Consider the following 20290-nt stretch of genomic DNA (forward strand, 5'->3'; position numbering starts at 1 on the left):
GAAGATTAGGTGCTATAGGTATGTTAATTAGCCTGGAGAAAACTCGAGCTGCTGCCTTGGGATTTGAACCTAAAAAGTAATTTATAACGATTTGCTTGCATTTCTAGAAAATTAAGGATGTTAGATTATCAAGACAATCTGTGATGTATGTTTTAGAATTTGTTCCTGTAAATCATGGTGTCCTGTTTTGAACGATTAATCACATTTCATTTCTGTACCCTGTCTTAATAATCACCTTCTGCCTTTGTGTAAAGCCCCTCCCTGAAATAAAAAGGGGGCGCAGACTGAAGCCCACATGCATTACTGCCTGCAGGGCTGACTGTGCATTACTGCTTGCAGGGCTGGCTGTGCATTACTGCCTGTAGGGGCCACGATGCCTGTAGTCCAGGGTCTGGCCGCCAGTTTTGCATCCACTCTAGTTTCGGGGTGTCTCTTTGTCTGTACTCTTTTTCTGTCTCTGTTGCTGCCAGATATCCCTACTTTGTGAACCAAACTCCCCTGTTGAGGCTGGTCCTCGACAACACACAACGGAATACTATGCTACCTTGAAAAACAACAAGGAAGCTGTAAGTTATTACCTAACAGGGATGAACCTTGAGGACATTACGTTGAGTGAAATTAGTCATTCGCAAAAGGAGAAATACTGCATAGGACCACTACTATACAAGACTAAGAATAAGAACCTATACTAAAGGGAGGGTGGGATTCTTTGCTGGTTAACAGAATGTGGGGAGGTGGGGTGAGGGGAGGGAGGGGAAGGTGGAGCACAGGGTAGGGAATAGACACAGGATAGTTTGGGTGCTAGGGATGGGGCAATACACAAGAAAGGTAAGGGGAATGGAAGAATAAGACGGGTGGGAAAACAATTAGGCAGGTTTACATGGGCTAAGAGAGACACAGGTAAATAATGATGTATGTACAACCTTGGAAAAACAGGGCTCTGGGATACAGGGATTGAGACATGGTTGGAATAGGGAAATGGGGGAAATAATGTTAAGATGCTTGGCTGTCTTTTGAATCTTGGTTTCCCTGGTATACCATTATAAAATAGACACTGGATGGGGAGAGAAAGGAATAGCTGGAAATGCCACCATAGAGAAAGCTTGTAAGTCCATCTTCTGCCTATAACTGATTGGAATACCTAAAGTGGGGCTACAACGGGCCCAGTGAAGGAGGCTTCCTGCAGAGCTTCTGCATTACATAAGACCATAGGTGGAATTCTGAACCTTATCCAGAATCTTCTGAGGTGGGAAATTGCCTCTTGAAAGGTCAAGCAACAGCCTGGAGTGACTAGAACAGCAGATACTTCTTGAAAGAAAGACCAACAGGAAAAATACAAAACAATCACAGCAGTCCAACTGATTACTAGACTGATTACTACAAGAATAAGCAAGTGCTTACCCAGGAGACATCAAGGCAAGTGGTCAGGTCCCCTCAGGGCAAACCGCCTTCCAAGACTAAGACTCAATGAGAATACATGAGCAGACATGAGCTCTGATTGGTGACCACGTTCATCACCGATAAGGGGAAGGAGGGTAAAACAGCAATGAAGCGGTGAGCCAAGCCCTACAGCGTTCAATAGACTTCTGTGAACCTGGGTGGAGACCTGGTTGGCCAGCAGTGTGGCAAGATCTGGGGACTCTTGGGCCCAGAGTCAGTGACATAACCACAGAGGACTAGAGTGGAAAGTGAAGCATCCAGCTGATAAGAAGAGAGGGCATATGCACAAGAACATCCATACATGCAGATAATATCCACTTGACCTGGCTTCAATGATTGGATGATCAGAGCTAAACTAGAAGAAGAAAAAAAAGAGTAACCTGATACAATTTGATGAACTTGACCTATACCTATGGATGCAATAGCTCAAAAGAGGGAACAAATCTTTACAGCGAGGATTATTCCCACCCCCTCCATAAACAGAGTAGACAGGGATGGGCAACTTGGACATTGGCTACCCAAAATGGGGGGCGGGGGGCAGCTACAAAGGCAAGAAGTGACTGGCTTACAAGCTTTCAAGAGGGAGCCTAGATCCAGAGGGCGTGGAGGAAGGTAGAATCCCCACTGAGTAGTATCCAATCTGTCTGGGCGGGACTAATTAAAAGAGATGGGGATAGGTCCCTTGTGGTATAATGGTGAGTAATTGCTATCAGGACTGACTGCAAGGGTTGGGAATGTAAAGGTGGATATTTTGTAGCAAAAGGTGGGGAGTGACTGACTTTGCATTCCAGGAGTAGGTGGAGGTACCTGGGACCATCAAGAGAGAAGAACGGAGTGCAAGACCCTACCCAGAAAAGCAGTGACCCCAGAGATGGAGGCAGAGACAATGACGTGGAGAGATGGAGCGGCTGGTGACTCTAGACCCAGAGAGGAAGAGGGACTATGTGGTGATGACCAGAGGGTGGAGAGGGGGTAGGCCTGCAGGGTACACGCATTTGGTTGTTTGATGATGCATGGAGGGGATTGTAACCATGGCAATGAAACGATATCTGATAGGATGAATGTAAAACTAATGTTCTCCCATGTAAACTATCACATAATTCACAATAAAATATTAAAAAACAAATAAAACAAAACAAAATGAATAAGGTATGTAAGACAATGAAAATCTTTCTATTAAAGAACAAAAGGCATCTTATCCAAAAGTGAACTGGAGACCGTTTTCTTTGATTTGCCAATTCAGGGGAGAAGTTCAGCTAGAAACATCAAAGCTCCTGAGCTCCATGTACGGGGTCTCAGGTTTGCTCACCGATGAGTTTTGAGGTGGTACTTGAAGTGAGCTGGCCACACAAATGTCCGGTCACAGCCTTCAACTGTACATCTGAGTTTCTTCTCCACTTGAGGAAGGGGCCCAGAATCTTTGGGTTGCCCATCACCAGAGCCAAGATGGACATTTTCTCCTGTAACAGAGTCAAATTTGTAATCCAGGGAAGGACCCCACTGAAATGTTTTGGTTCAAATACAACTCATATACTTTACTTCTAGTGATATTCCTAGTGATCATTAATCAGACATCTAGTTCCACTTCCCTATGTATTCATTTAACAACAGAAATGAGTGTTCTGTTCCTATTCTCTTACTCTAGAGAATTACCTGAAGATTAGTCATAAGATTAGGCCTCTTTGTGGCACGTATAAGAAATGCCCAAAATGATTTACATCAGAAATTTCAGAGAGGAGAATTAAACTTATTTTGTACCTCAGACTGGTGCGAAAGTAAATGTATCCACACCCTGAATGAGGTGCTACAGCAGACAAGTTCGTTTTGTATAACATTAAGCCAATAGCTTGGAGCAGCCAATCTGGGTTTAAAGCAGATTTCTGAAGCAGGTGGTCATTCCTGGATTTCCATCTTTTGAAGTCAGTTTGGCCTCCTCCTATCACTCTAGAGCAGGAGTGGCGATGGTGGTGGTGTGCAGTGGAATCGGTTCTGACTCATAGCGACCCTGTATAGGGTTTCAGAGGCTGTAAACATTTATGGGAGCAGAAAGCCTCATCTTTCTCCCATGGGATGGCTGGTAGTTTCGAACTACTGACTGTGAGATTAGCAGCTTGACTCATAACCACTACACTACCAGAGCTCCTTAGAGCAGGAGTGGGGAATGCAAAATCATTTGGTCTGGCCCTGTCAAGGCAACTGCAGTTCAAGCCATCACATGAGGCATCACATAATTAAATGTCTGACCAAATATAGCAGGCTAAATTTTAAATTAGTAATTTTCTATGGTCAGCGAATGATATAAATTTTGACAGAAAAAAATTTCTTCACCCTTGCTCTAGAGATTAAGAACCACCTTCCAATTGCTTCTACCATCTCTGTTTTGTTATAAAATATCTTATGAATGGTAAGTCAATTGATTGTTTAAATTTCTAATCATATTTAAAAAATAGAGATAATAGCGATTGGAATTTTGTTCAATAGAATGACGGGGGGAGGCATATAGAGTACTTCTCTTAGATATAAATGAAATCAGTTAATGAACATTTATATAAATTCCAGATTAGCAGCTAGTTTTCCTTTTCTTCCATTTTCATTAAGACATAGTTGGGTATCAACAGAGAAGAACATTCAGAGCCACTTAGCTGTAACTATATGGAGGCTTTTTCTTTTTTTACCCAGTATACATACCAAAGGAGTAACATTTATATTTCAAAAAAGCCAAGAGCAGGATATATGTGTTGGACTTATCACATTCCCTGGAACTTGACAGTTGACCAAAGACTGTCTCTGTCTCATCTGATTTTTCTTTACTTCCAGTCTTATGTTCTCCTCAGGGCTTCATTCCTGCTGAGAATCTGTCTTTCTACCCCAGATATACTAAATCAAAATCTTTTTTATTTAATAAACATTTATTCAGCTACTTTAAAAAAAAAACAAAACTTTTTATTGTGAATTGAGTGAAGGTTTATAGATAAGATTATCAGCTTTATATTCAAACAATCATACACCTTGTTTCATTCTCAATGATTACAATCCCCGCCATGCAACAAGTTATTCCAGTTTCTCCCTGTAATTTCTGTTTGCATTCCATCCACCTTCTTATTCCTTCTCAACTTTGTCCTTAGGAAACTGTTGCCCTTTTGATTTTGAATGCTTGACTATTCCATAGTGAGCAGACCTTGCTAGTTCAGTGTTGTTACCTCCAAGAGGGTGAGTTCCTTTCCTGGCCTCCAAATGGGTAGTCGAGGACCATAGTCATAGGTTCCTTAGTCTCTTTCTGACCAGTAAATCAGTCTTTCTTTCTTTTTTTTTTTTAATTGCTTTATTTTGAGTTTTGTTCCACATTTTCTCCTACTCTATCAAGGACCCTCTAATGTAATCCGTCCCTTTCAGGATGGTTGGTAATGGTAGCCAGGCACCATCTAGTTTTTCTGGTCTCAGAGTCGCGGAGACTAGTGTTCATATGTTCCAATAGTCCACTGAATCAGAATCTTATAGAGTCATCTGAGGCTCTTGTTAAATAGATTCAGGGTCATTCTATTTGGGTCGAACTAGAATGAAATGGCTCAAAGCCCTGGTTCTCCCTGCTGCACTTCATCATATGCTAATAATAAAGCTATTGTTCCAAGGTCAGAGCAGAACGTAGGATACCTTCTGTTGGTCAATATTAATTTATTTTAAAATATTTTAATTGTTTGTTTGTTTAATTGAAAATGTAATGCCTACACAAGGGTAAGGATTCCTGGCGTGGCTCTGTGGGTTAGTGTGCCAGACTGCAAAGCCATTTGAACTGCAAGGTTGGCAGTTCAAGCTAACCAGCTCCTAGGTCAGAAACGACTTGATGGCAATTCACAACAACAAACATACAAGGGTAAAATTTCAACAGTACCTAAGGGCATACACTGTAAAGGAAAATTTCCACCAAACCTATGGTGATGGTGTGCCATCTAGCTGGTTCCAACTTACAGCGACCCTCTATAGGGTTTCCAAGGCAGTAAATCTTTACGGGAATAGAATGCTTCATCTTTCTCCCGAAGAGCAGCTGGCAGATTTGAACTGCTGACCTTGCGGTTAGCAGTTCAGCATGTATCCAATACGCTACTACCAGGGCTCTCTACCAAATCTATGGCTCTAGCTAATTACTAGACTGTAGAAACCCCATGCTAATGCAGAGATTTAAAATGGTGACAGTTGGGCTGTTGTGCATTTAATTTTGTAGATATAATAAAAACATTAACATAATCATAAAACAGGGAAAGTGAAAACAAGGAGTAAGGCAAAAATAAGAAATTAGTGGAATTCCTCCTCTTTGATACTCAATGCATGCTTCTCTTTGATACTCAATGCATGCTCAAATATAAGGCAGATTTTTCCCTAAAAAATAGCTTTGAAAAGAATCAGTTGCCTTGTATTTGAATCCTTATAAAATCGTTCACTTAGAGGAATGCTCCCTCAGTTACTTAGTTTTTAAAAACAAAGCACTATTTGGAGAAGCTAGATTAGCTTACAATGATCTTAGCCAATGCCAGTTTTGGATATTCAGAGGTTATCTGGTTGTTGTTGTTGTGCGCCATCTAGTCGGTTGTGACTCATAGCAACTCTGTACAGCGTTTCCGAGGAGTGGCTGGTGAGTTTGAACCACCACTCTTGCGGTTGAATGCTTATTCTGTGGTGTCACACCAGGACTGGTTACAAAAGCGAGAGACTACGGTAGAACCGGTCAAAGACAGAGAGACTAAGAAATTCAACATCTCATAGTTTAAGTGTTGGACAACCTGAAAGAACTTTAAAGATCTTACTATTAGGTTGTGGTTGCTGTTAAATGTAAATGAGTCAGTTCCAACTCACAGTGACTCTAAAGGATTTCCAAGGAGTGACTAGTGAGTCTGAACTGCCAACCTTGTGGTTAGCAGTCCAATGCTTATCCTATGTCATACCAGAACTCCCTGTTATATGAATGGGCAATTTGCACTTGGGATAAAATTTATAGATGAGGACATCATCTATAACAGCAGGCCAACACATTTTTTCTATAAAGGGTCAGATATTTTTAGTTTTGAGGGACATAGGGTTTCTGTTACAGCTATTCAACCAATCCACTGCAGTAATTATTGATAATCTGTAACTAATGGGCATGGTTTTGTTCTATAAAACTTTATTACAATGTGCTCTGAAACAATGTGTTAGAGGACTCATGCAATCTATCCTGTGTCTTTTTTTTACATTTTAATATTTGTTTAATGAAGGTTTCTGTGAATTTGTAGCAATATTTTTAAAATTACCCTCATAGATTGACTAAGTATAATGGAAGTGTACAACCCTGACACACACACACACACACACAAACACACACACCTTTTCTGCTTTGAAAACATGCAGTATCCTTTTGTTTGAATAATAATATCTCTTGGCCTATGTACAGGTTCTGTATGAGCACAATGAAGTGTTCTGATATGTCCATTCTTTATAATGTTACCCATAGTTTGCTATGATCTACACAGTTGAATGCCTTGCATAGTCAATAAAATACAAGTAAACATCTTTCTTGTATTCTCTGCTTTCAGCCATAATTCATCTGGTATTAGTAATGATATTCCTTATTTCACAGCCTGTTCTGAATCTGGCTTGAATTTCTGGCAGGTCCCTGTTCATGCACTGCTGCAGCTATTTTTAATTATCTTAAACAAAATTCTACTTGCGTGTGATATTAATGATATTCTTTGATAATTTCCACATTCCATTGGATCATCTTTCTCTGGAATTTGAACAAATATGGATCTCTTCCAGTCAGTAGGCCAGATAGCTGTCTTCCAAATTTCTTCGTATATATGAGTAGGTACTTACAGCATTGTTTCCATTTGTTGAAACATTTTAATTAGTATGAAAATTTCTGAGCTTTATACTTTATTATGCCTTCTTAAAGAAACGCTGGTGGTATCCTAAGTGTCTTTAAGTGGAATTTGTAGGTCAGTCAGACAGCTCTCATTTTGGTGCTCAAAGCCTTTTCAGTGATTTAATGGCGAGCAAGGAGCAAGTGAAGGTAACTATGGTCAAGAATGCTGTATGAGTATTGATTGCTTTGGGTTGGCTCCTTTGTCATTTCAAAAGTAGGGCAAATTTACATAACATTAAATGGTAAGGAGAAGTTGTCAGTAAATCTGATGTAACTTGTACCTGCCTGTAATATAGTTCATATAACATTATATAAAATATGTGCAAATAAAATAATTTTCAATAGCAAACTTATGCTATTTCACTTACCTACATGCCTAATGATTTATTTATTTAAGTTAGAAAAAAAAAAAGTTTTTAGGGAATCATCTCATTGGGAAAATGGAAAGTTTGTGTTATATGAAGGGGTTTCAGAAAGTTCATGGAAATTTTTTATTCCATTTTCCACAAAAACTTTTGAAACCCCTTCATATTCAGGCATACAAGGTTATAAGGTAGTTAAGATAACATATTGTGAGAGTAATAATGTTTTGTTAATTATAAGGTTTCCCCCCAACTTCTCAGATGTTATTGTTAAGTGCCAGAGTTGGTTCCAGCTCACAGCTACCCTATATAGGGTTTCTGAGGAGCAGCTGGTGGATTTGAACAGCTGACCTAGTGGTTAGCAATCCAGTGCTGATCCTGCAGTATTACACCAGGAGTTTACATAATCTCCTTAACAACTAATCCAATCAGGTAAGCTATCTGATCTCTATGCTCTAAAGCTGAGAAAACCGAAGCCAAGAGAGCTGAAACTGTCCAAGCCAGAAAACTAGCCCCAGACCTCCAGATTCTCAATCCCAAACTCACTCCCTACACTGCTTCCTCAGGGTAAGGGAGACCTAGTGGCACTGCAGGAAAAGAACTGGACTGCTAACTGCAAGGCCTGCAGGTCAAGCCCATCAGTCACTCGGTGGAAGAAAGATTATGGTTTCTGCTCCCATAAAGAGCTTACAGCTTCGGAAGCCCATATAGGGTCACTATGAGTTGGAATAGACTCAGTGTATCGTAGAGATGACAATGGTTCCAGAATTCAGATATTAGTAAAAGCATCTCAATATAATCAGAACTTCAGTCTCTCCAAAATGGTAAAATGAGCCATTCTGAGCAGCACTATGGCACTCACAAACAGAACTAATGAAATCAGTCAAGTCAAAGCTTTGGAGGACAGATTTAGATTTATGGTTTTTAAACTGAGTTATTCTGAAATATTCACAGGAATCTTGAGTTCTCTATGTGAAGTTTAAAAATCTTTTTCATTCCATTTGAATGGCAATAAAGAGAATCATAAGCACATTCAAGATCATTAGCATAATTCAGTGTACTGCCTTAGGATTTCAGTGCTTAAGCTCACAGTTTGAGGGATGGCAGTACTGAACCATATTTGTTGTTGCTGTTAAGTGACACTGAGTTATTTACAATTCATAGCAATCCTGCACCACCGATGACATTGTGATTAGCAGTCCAGTGCTTATCCTACAACACCACATTAGGACTCCTTGAATCATACATAACCTTAATTGTCAGAAGTTAATAAGAAAACAGAGGCAGACCTAAACTAGGAAGTATTATAGTATTCCACATTCAACAAAGGTTTCGCAGTGGTTTAGGTGTGGCTTGAGTCAAGCAGTGGTTCTCAAACTTCAGCATGTATCAGAACCACAGGGAGGGCTTGCTGAGACAGACTATGAAACCCCACCTCCAGAGTTTCAGATTCAATAGGCCTGGGTTGGGGTCTTAGAATTTGCATTGTTAACAAGTTTCCAGGTGCTGATGAGAATTACTGGAATAAAGAGAAGCAGCGCACAGGAGGCAGTGCAGACATGTGGAACTCAACAGAGACAGCATTACAGTGATCACAGCTAACTGCGTAATTGCTATGAGCGGCAATTTAGTTTCAGCAAAACAGCATCATCAATTACATTAATTTAATGTTAATTCTATTTTCGCTGGTTTTACAGTTTCATTTCAATTAACTGATAAAATTATTTTGATTCGTTAATAGTAAAAGAGCTCTTATATAGGAAGTTTATACATAATTCTGTGTTTTACATATTTAAGTAAAATTATAACAAAAATATAATTGAAGGTAACATTGGGGTTCCATGAGAATTTGTTTTTCCTTTAAAAGGAGCACCATACACTATTTTAAGTAACAAATGGAAAACGTTGGCTCAGTTGATTCTTGAAAATGTTCGCTCAGTTGATTCTACAGACAAAGCTGGCACTGCCAAGTTATTTTATACATGACTCAAAACAAGTACATATTCCTAGTCTTCTGTTCTCACTAGTAAAATAACTTGGTTTATAGAGAACTCAAAATATAGCCATTGAACTGCCAAAATCTCTTTGCACAGACAACTGTGGATTACACTGTGTCCTCATGGATAAAATGTCAACTTGGCTAAGCCATGATTCCTAGTTTTATGTGGTCATCTGTCATTTTAATTATCCCACATTTTGTGATGTTTTGCAAACATTAATTTCTGTCTGTAGTCAATGAGACAGGATCAGGGTTGGATGCATCATGCTAACTTAAGTCATCCCTTTACTCAGGTACAGCCCAGATCTGATATAAGGGGAGTTTCCTTGGGGTGTGACCTGCATAACTTTTTATCTTACAAGAGATAAAAGAGATACAGCTTCTTTAGTGTGCTGAGCTGGTTCTGATTCATAGCGACTATATAGCAGCTGGTGGGTTTGACCTGCCGACCTTGTGGTTTGCAGACTAGTGCTTATCCGACGGAACCGCACCAGAAATCCAAAAGCAGAGCACATCCTTTGGACTTGGGAGTCTCTGTGCTGAGCACCTCTTTAGACTCAGGAGGACTGATACCAAGAAATGCTAGGCCCACAGATGTTGAAAAGAAACAAGGACCTTCCCCCAAAGCCGACAGAGAAAGAAATCATTCCCCTAGATCTGGGACTCTGAATCTGGACATATAGCCACCTAAACTGTGAAAGAGTAAATTTCTGTTTGTTAAAGTCTCCCACGTATGGTACTTTTGGTACAGCTGTATGTGATAACTCAAACAAGTGAAAAGAAAAACATCACAAGGGTCTCACCATTGCTGCTGGTTTTTGCATTCTTTGCCAGTTGTGCACGAGTAGCAGCGATCAAACTGTCATGGGCCAACTCCTGAACCCGGAGGAACCATGGAATGCTACTGTCTGTGCTCTCGCTGGAGAGGAAATCATTTCCTGAATCCTCTGCCTCATCTTGTACAAATACTAAGTGCTCAGCTGAAGAGCCCAAACCTGGAAGGAAAAAGAGGATATATCAAAGTTAGCCATCAAGCAAGCCTTTTATCTGACCTGGCTCAAACCTTCCGAGTCCTGAATCAGCTACACCAGCTCTCACAGATCATCAGGCCATCCTCTTTCCACTCTCAGCATCCAGTCTTGTCTTTTCCTCACTTCCTGTTATTTCAAAGGCAAAACTTTCCTTCCAGGCAACCAGGCTAACCTCCAGCTTTGGTATGTCAATCGCAACCTCCGGTTATCCCTTCTCACATCCTTCACATTCAGTTAGGTCCTGTCTTCACCTACAACCTATTCTTCTCTAATGGCCAGCCTTCTCTTGCAGCCTTTAAATCTGATCGAGCTCAAGTCGCTCCCATCTTTGTTTTAAAATCCTAAGTATTTCTGTGTCTACCTTCTCTCCTGTACTCTTCACTCTTCCAAGTCAAGTTTCTTGAACAACTATACCTTCTGACTTATGTATCCACTTTCCCATCTTCCATTCACTTGCTATCTCTTTAAACCCTGACCTTCACCTCTACCCCAACAATGGAGTCCTAGTGTGGTTTGGCAGAATAATGTGCTAGACTACAAGGCCAGTTTGAACCACAAGGTTGGTGGTTCAAACCCACCAGCTGCTCCTCAGAAACCATATATATATGGTCGTTATGAGTTGGAACCAAATCGACGGTACGTAACGACAACAAGCCCAGTAATAATTGTTCTTGCCAAGGTCACCAGACACACTTCCTAGTCAGTGTCTCACAAACCTATCCTGTAGTATTTGGCATGATTTAGTAATTTTCTTTCTTAAACATGTCTCCTTCCTTGGGTTCACTTACACTACTCTCTCCCACATTGCCGCCTCCCTCTCTAGATGTTCCTTCCCATTCTTCTGTTCCCCACCCTTCCAAGCTCCTTGTCTTCTTTTCTGTTAATGTCCCAGATCCTCCTGGGTGATGGGATCTATGCCCATTGTTTCATATATGCTGACTGAGAAGCACCACAAAGCTACTTATTTTACAGCAGGCCTCACTCCAGAACACTGGATTCCTGTTTCTGACTCTCTACATGACAACTTTTGTTGAATGTCTCTGAGAAATCTCAACACTAGCAGGCACAAAATGGAACTAACCATCTTCCCGCAAGCCCTGTGCTTCCTGTGTTCACTCTCAGTGAATAGCACCACCATCCACTAGCTTCCCAAACAAGAACTTCTAAGTCCTTTCCCTCCCACTAGTCATTGTCATTAAACACATTCTCCAGAATAATCAATAACACTCCTTTCCATTTGGGATGGTAAAATATGACACATACATATATACCTCAAGGTCTTCTTAAATGTGAGCCGAGTTCAAGAAAAGGAAAAGAATACCTGCTCGTGTTAGGTTAAGAAGAATAAAAGAAGTACTATCACTTGGCTGTAGATCTTGCAACAAACTAGGAGAATCTGGAGTTGACAAAAACTCCGGGGACTTCTGTACAGTCTGAGCCCTTGTCTCTTCTCCGTCTGGGCCCACATTCACCTGAAGGCTTCTCAACACAGCTGAGGAAGGGACATCCTTAGAAGAGTTAGTATGATTTGGAGTATCATCTAGAAAAGGGAAAACATCACAGCATTATGTAGCATGAAGCCCCAAGTACTCTCACAGCATCCCTGATATCAACATCTTTATAGCAGCAGGCAGTACTTTCATTTTACAAATGAAAAAAAAATTCCTCAGATAAGAACAGGAAAATGGCTTTAAGTTCTAAAGGGAATCAGCCAAAATGTGAGAACAGACTCCTCCAACATTTGGTATTAACTAATAACCAATAGTACCATGCTCAGTATTCTGCTTTATATTACCTTACATAACTATCCTTTCTGAGGCCAGGAACAAGTGCCTTCCCCCGAAAAATATCTATACAGTCACACAAACTCAAAAAGGGTCTAAAGTTTACAATGCTTTTCTTGGAGTATACTCCTTTTTGACTTTTTTATAAATCCATGCGACAGTTCTGATGAGTTGTTACAGAAAATTTTTTTTAAAACTTTAGCCTAGAAAACAACTGAAATCTTTAAGAATTCAGTATGCTTCACAACAGTTAGAGTTGACACTATGTAAAGAAATGATTCAGAAGACTTACTTTCAAGAACTTTGTTCTAAGAGAAGGAGATGAACTTTCAAAGGTTTTAGTGGCAACTGTATTGTAGGCTGAAGCATCCAATGTTTTAGAGGGCTTCATTCATCTTTATAAAAGGTGGGTAAAAACTTCCTCTTTTAACAAAATAATGAATAAGATGATAGGAATAAAAGTGGAAGCCCAGGAACAGTACTGCCATGTCAAAGTTTAATGAATGTCTACATAGATTAACACCTGAAAATTGTCATTATGTTGAAAATCTAAAAGGATTTTAGAAAATATAACTCTCAACAAACCAATAGAAAAACATGATTTGGGAGACAGAAGATGTGGGAGAGCTAGGAGGTAGATAAGAAAACCTTTTAAATATTGTTTGAACATATTCATCCTTCTTAAAGCTTTAAAAACGGAAAAGGGCTTTAAGGACACTTCAAAAATAAAAGAAAAAGAACATCATTAGAGGTTGGCAACCAGTAGAATTGATAACAAACAAATAAGCTGTTATCAACAAGTTAATACTGACCTTCCCATGATTTACCATTACTATTTCTAACATTAAAAACAAGGGATAAAAAAGAGTTTATAACATCCAAAAATTATGTTCTGGACTACTGACTCCTGTTTTCACTAAGGAGCTCTGGTAGCGTAGTGGTTACAAATCAGGCTGTTAACCTCAAGGTCAGCAGTTCGAAACTACCAGCTGTTCTGTGGGAGAAAGATGAGGCTTTTTGCTCCCATAAAGATTTGCAGCCTCGGAAACCGTGTGCAGGGTCACTATGAGTCAGAACCAACTCCACAGTACTTAACAACAACAACAGAACTATGACCAGTGGTTTCAGTTAAAAAGGAACAGAAGATGAATGACTCATTAGAAAGTTAATTAAAAATTTACAATTTATTTTCAAGAAGTCTTTTTAAAAAGAGAAAAAAAACCTCACTATTATTTATCAAGGCCCTTAAGTGCAAGGAATACAAGGGCTTATAAAGTTTATGAAAAAATGGAATCAAAAGATAAATGGAATTTTTCCACTAACTTTTCAATGATAATGGAATTTCCCCCTAACAATTAAAAACATGCATTTATTACCTTTACAACTTCCTACAAATTAAGGGTGGTTTCTCTACAGATACGGATCTCCCTTTTTTCATTCAAGCTACCCTCACTACCTATGCTCAGCATTCTACTTCTTACCTCTTCTGGACTCTCCTCTCCAATTATCCACCATCTCTCTCTGTTTGCAGTTTCTCTAATTGATATTCTTAGCATAAAATCACCCTCAAGTATCTCTCACCAAAAATAAAAAAAAATCCTTACATCCTTCTCTTTTTCCTTCCTACCACAAGAGAGCCTTTAGAAAGTATAGCTTTCTCTTCAAATATACTTACACAGAGCAGAGTGTATCATATTAACACCTTAAACCACGGCAGCCTGGCTTTCCACACCCTTTACTCAATGGAACAGCTCCTGGTCAGGTAAACAATGGCCTTCTTTTACTTCCATCTCAGTGGGCTCTTAGGGTTTAGCCTAACTTCTCCTTCTTCCCTCCTTCACAGTCTCTCCTACCTAATCCTATGCCTTAAATAGGGAGTTCCACATTCTGCTCTTAGCCTTCCTTCCTTCTCTCTCAGTGTGTAAGGCTTCTACTACTGATGTACTTAGGATTTCCATGACTGCTTTTTCTCCATGACTATGCCACGGGACAAAGATGAGGCATTCTGCTCCCGTAAAGATTTACAGCCTCGGAAACCCTGTGCAGGGTCACTATGAGTCAGAACCGACTCCACAGTACTTAACAACAACAACTACATTTTACAATTTCCACCCTGAGCTATAAAGTCAGTTTTCCCACTCCACTGGTACCACAGAGTAGACTACGCTAGTAGAACCCTTTATCCTAGCTCCATCTCTGGTGATCTCCATTTTTACCTGGTAACATTAGCCGGCTGCATTCTGAAGTCTCAGTCACTGGAAGGAGGGACAAGCACGTAATGTCTTTGGCCTCTGATTCCACTAGCCCCTGTCCCAATGGGATAGATGTATTCTGAACAAATTGTACCAGGAGCTACAGGGGCAGGGGTGAAAAAGGCAACACTGAGAAATACAGGTTGTTGGGTATGAAATCTAAACCTCTGAATTTACCAAAATGTGAATGTGTGCCCTATTGTTTGCAAATAACACATACACATAAAAGAATTCACCCATAAAAGAAAAGGCAGATATCATGAAACTAAGTAAAGCAATTATGGCATAATGCAAAAATACATTAAATCTTAATTATGCACTAATTTAGGTCTTATTCATAGCAAAACTAAAGCAACTACAACATTTAAAGTTATTACTGTCACTTTCTATCAAAAGAAATGATTAAAAAATAATTATTTTTAAATGATGACTAGTTAAAAAAAAAACTTCAACTGTATTGTACTGATTACATTTACCAAGTGCTTTTCTGTGAACTGACTCAGAGAATCCTTATTGCAACTCAGTAACATTAAACATGTATTTGCAGTACCGGTAGGCGCTGTGGATTAATGCGCTGGACTGCAAAGTCAGTCTGAACTGCAATGCAAGCAGTTCAAGCTCACCAGCCACTCCTCAGAAACCCTATACGGGGTGGTTATTGGTCAGAAGTCACTTGACAGTACTACTTACCAACAACAACAAACATGTATTTTACAGATGGGGGATCAAACTGAAGACATTAAGCAATTTATCTAAAGTCATGACTTGTTAGGATAAATTCCAGTCTTCCAACTTAAGAAATCTAATTTTAGATTCGAAGACCTTTCTACTATGCATCAGAGGTGCACTAACTTAAGGTGAAAAATGAATATACATGCACACATCATATACAAGGTGGCTTCATTAGCTAAATTAAAAGATAATACAATTTTTCCATGAACTTTTTGAAACCCTGTATTAAAAAAAACAACATAATTTTTTCATAAGTATCTGTGGTTGTTAGATGCTACTGAGTTGGATCCAACACACAGTGACGCTGCCTGATCCTGTGACATCCTCACAGTTGTTACGCTTCAGTCCACTGCTGCTGTCACAGTACCATTCCATCTCCTTGGGGGTCTTCTTTTATACTGACCCTCCATTTTACCAAGCATGATGTCCTTCTCAAGGGACTGGTCCCTCCTGATAATATGTCCAAAGTATGAGAGACGAGATCTCAACAAGCTCACTTCTAAGAAGCATTCTGGCCATATTTCTGACAACACAGATTTTTTGTTCTTCTGGCACGCCATGCCACTTTTAATATTCTTCTTTAAAACCAAACTCAAATGCATCAGTTCTTCTATGGTCTTCCTTATTCATTGTTCAACTTTCACATGCATTAAGAAGCTACTGAAAATACCATGGCTTTGGTCAGGCACATCTTAGCCTTCAAATCAACACCTTTGCTCTTGAACAAAGAGCAAAAAGACCTTGTGAAACAGATTTGTCTAATGCAATACATGGTTTGATTTCTTGATTGCTGCTTCCATGAGTGTTGATGGGTGACTCACGCAAAATGAAGTCTTTGACAACTTCAATCTTTTCTCCATTTATCATAATGCAATTTATTGGTTCAGTGGTGAGAAGTTGTTTTCTTTACATTGAGGTGCAACCTATACTGAATCCTCAGTGAATATTTTAAATCCTCTTTGCTTTCGGTAAGCAAGGTTATATCATCTGCATACTACAGGTTTGTAAATGAGTCTCCCCCAATCCTGGTGCCATGTTCTTTATATAATCCAACTTCTAGGATTACTTACTCAGCATACAGACTGAATAACTATGGTCAAAGTATAGAATCCTGGCACACATCTCTCCTGATTTTAAATCAGTTAGTATCCCCTTGTTCTGTTCAAATGACTGCCTATTGGTCCATGTATCACACAATCAAGTGTTCTGGAATACCCATTCTTTGCAATGTTATCCATTGCTTGTCATGATCCACATAGTCAAAAGTTTGCATAATCGATAAAGCACAGGTAAACATCTTTCTGCTACTTTCTGCTTTTAGCCAAGATCCAGCTGATGCCAGCAATGATATTCTTTATTCCACACCCTCATTTGAATTCAGCTCGAACCTCTGGCAGTTCCTTGTCAATGTACTGTTACATCTGATTTATAATTATCTTTAGCAAAATTTTACTTGCATGTGATATTAATGATACTGTTTCGTGATTTACGCCTTCCGTTGGGTGACCTCTCTTTGGAATGGACACATATATGGATTTCTTCCAATCAGTTGGCCAGGTAGCTATCTCTCAAATTTCTTGGCAGAGATGAGTGAGTGCTTCCAGAGCTGCATCAGTGTAAGATTTCAACTTACATTTCATCAGGTCCTGGAGCCTTGTTCTTTGCCAATGTCTTCAATGCACCTTGGACTTCTTCTGTCAGTACCACTGGCTCTTGATCATATTCTACCTCCTGAAATGGTTGAACATGGATACCATTTCTTTTTGGTACAATGTAATCATCCATGTTCTTTTGATGCTTTCTATATCATCAATATTTTGCTCATGTTGTTGTTAGTTAAGTGCCACTGACGTGGTTCCGACCCATAGTAACCCTGTATAGGTTTTCTTGAGGAGCAGCAGGTAAATTTGAAGCATTGACGTTACAGTTCAAACTGATCTTGCGGTACAGAGCTTAACCCACAGAGTAAGTTGTGGCTTCAATTTTTTCTCCAGTTCTTTCAGCTTGAGAAATGTTGAACGTATTGTGTTCTTCCCTTTTGGTCTCCTGACTCCAGGTCTTTGCACATACATTTCATTACAATATTTGACTCTTGTCTTCTCAAGCTGCCCTTTGACGTTTTCTGTTCAGCTCTTTTATCACCTCATTTTATTCATTTGCTTTATCATTTCTACGCTGGAAAGCAAATTTCAGAGTCTCCTCTTATATCCATTTTGGTCTTTTCCTTCTTTCTTATCTTCTTAATGCCTTTTTCCCCCTTCCTATATGATGTTCTTGATGTCATCCCCAAACTTTTCTGGTCTTCTGTCAATAGTGTATAATGCATCAAATCTGTTCTTGAGATGATTTCTAAATTTAGGTGAGAAATGCTCAAGGTCAAATTTTGGCTCTTGTGGACTTGTTTTCATTTTCCTCACCTTCAGCCCTAACTTGTATATGATGAGCAATTGATAATCTGTTCCAGTATGCCCCTGGCCTTGTTTTGACTTACAATATGAAACAATTCCATCATCACTTCCCATCTTGTTCTTGTTAAGTGCCGTCGAGTTGATTCTGACCCATAGTGACCCTGAATAGGTTCTCCAAGAAGCAGCCAGTGAGCTTGAACCATCGACCTTGCAGTTCAAACAACTTTGTAGTCTGACGCATTAACCCATAGCATCACACCAGGACTCCCTCTCTTAGATGTAGTCAATTTAATTTCTGTGTTTTGTATCTGGACCATGTTGAAAAAAGAAAGGTTACTTGCAAGGAAATTGGTCTACAAAATTCTATCATGTGATCTCCAGCATCATTTCTATCATCAACTACTGATCCTTCCTCTTTGTTTCCAACCTCTGCATTCTAACAATTATCACTACATTTTGATTGATCAATCTCAAACTGAAAAAGGTGGTTGCTGTTATTAGGAGCCATTGAGTCAGTTACCGACTCATAGCGACCCTATGCGCATATGCACAATTTCAGCATCACTGGCTTTAGTGATTGGAGTGTAAATTTGAATAATAGTGATATTAAGTGGTCATCCTTATAGGCATATGAATATTACCCTAACACAGATAGCATCATACTTCAAGATAGATGTCACACCATTCCTCTTCATCATTCCCGGCATAGCACACCTTATGACTTTCAGATTCAAAACGGCCAATACCAATCCATTTCAGCTCACTAATGCCTAGGTATAGATCTTTATGCGTTTCATTTCATTTTTGACAACTCTCAATTTTCCTAGATTCATACTTCATAGACTTCATGTTCTAATTATTAATGGATGTTGACAGTTGTTGCTATACCAGCAAATGAAGGTCCCCAAAGCTTTAATCAATCCATTTACGTCATCATGGTCAACCCCACTTTGAGGGGGCTGCTCTTCCCAAGTTGCACTTTGAGCCCCTTCCAATCTAAGGGGCGCATCTTCTGGCAGTGCATCTGATAATATTCTGGTGTTATGTGACTGGGTTCCACTGCTATTCATAGGGTTTCCAGTGGCTAACCTTCCAGAAGTAGTCCACCTCTCCTTTCTCCTAGTCTGCCTTAGTCTGGAAGCTCAGCTGAAACCTGTCCACCATGAGTGACCCTGGTGGTATTTAAAATACCCATGGCACAGCATCCAGCATCACAGCAACACACAAGCCACCCGAGTATGACAAACTGACAGAGGAGTGGTGGATAATTATTTGCCTATATAATAATTATACACTTAACCAAATAACAAATAGAAAAGCAGTCTTAAAAATTTTTTAATGTAATTTAATCTTTGAGAAAGTACTTAATCATCGAAAAACAGTAAACTACAGCAAGGGTTGGAAAACTATGGCCCATGGACCAAACCTAGTTCACTATCTGTGTTGTAAATCAACTTTTTATTGGAACACTGATTCATTTAAGTAGTGTCTATGGCTGTTTTCACACTACAACATCATTGATGAGAAGCTAAAGACTAACACTGTATGGCCCACGAAGTCTAAAACATTTACTATCTCCCCCATTACAAAAAAAGTGTGCTGACCCCAGAGCTAAGGATAATTTGGTATACAGTCTCCCCAAAGTAAAAAGACACAAGCTGAATGGGCTCACCTCTGGTTTGGATTCTAACTCATCTGATAACATTGATTCAGCTTCCAAATCCTGCAGCTGTTCAGGGAACAAGTTCAAATTTAATTCAGAGTCAATGACACCTTCCTGTTATGCTCATATTTCATTAGGAAATTCTATTCTCTTCTGGTAATATGCTGTGTTTAGAAGTATATCAATTTCACCTAAAATGGGGAGAAGGGAGGGAAAACAAGAGGATAATTAACAGAAGTGGAAAACATAGCTAAAAAAGCCAAGTGGAAAACATAGCTAAAAAAGTAAAACCCAAATAGCAAAACAATCAAACAAATGAAGAACTAAGCCAAAACATTTGTTCTAATATAGAACAACTCCAATAGACATCAAAAACCCTAAAAATGTTATGCTTACATTCAGAATTTCTACTAATAATCCATTCTAAGAAAAGGTCTTAAATCTGGAAAAACCTGTATCCAAAGGCGATATTCATCTTATCATCTGAGGTAATAACCTGGAAGCAACATATATATCAAATAATTAAGTAGTGGCTGATGAAATTATGACACTGTCAGTTAATATATGATTATATGGTTATGATGACAATGTAATAACAAAGAAAATGCTTACGTCATGTTAAGTTACAAAAATAAAACATAAAATTATATACTTTGTATCATTAAACTAGCTCATCTACTCACAGAAAAAATAAAAAAGGAAATTCACAGCAATGATAATAATGTG

General features: G+C 39.2%; 1 protein-coding gene across 3 annotated transcripts in view; it reads right to left on the reverse strand.

Annotated features, from left to right (window-relative positions):
* ZNF410 (zinc finger protein 410) overlaps positions 1-19732 on the reverse strand; it is a 39774-nt gene extending 20042 nt beyond the window's left edge. For 2 of the 3 annotated variants that reach the window (XM_006865538.1, XM_006865537.1), the window contains exons 1-5: positions 19574-19732; positions 14726-14861; positions 12047-12265; positions 10498-10689; positions 2750-2900 (exon numbers count right to left, since the gene is read on the reverse strand). In XM_006865538.1, coding sequence (XP_006865600.1) covers positions 2750-2900; positions 10498-10689; positions 12047-12265; positions 14726-14861; positions 19574-19606 — 731 coding nt within the window. In that variant the 5' untranslated portion in view covers positions 19607-19732. The remainder of the gene's footprint in view (positions 1-2749; positions 2901-10497; positions 10690-12046; positions 12266-14725; positions 14862-19573) is intronic. The other variant, XM_006865539.1, reaches the window with a different exon arrangement.
* Between the last annotated feature and the right edge of the window lie 558 nt (positions 19733-20290).

Source organism: Chrysochloris asiatica, unplaced genomic scaffold (assembly GCF_000296735.1).
Source record: "Chrysochloris asiatica unplaced genomic scaffold, ChrAsi1.0 scaffold00079, whole genome shotgun sequence".
Classification (NCBI taxonomy): domain Eukaryota; kingdom Metazoa; phylum Chordata; class Mammalia; order Afrosoricida; family Chrysochloridae; genus Chrysochloris; species Chrysochloris asiatica.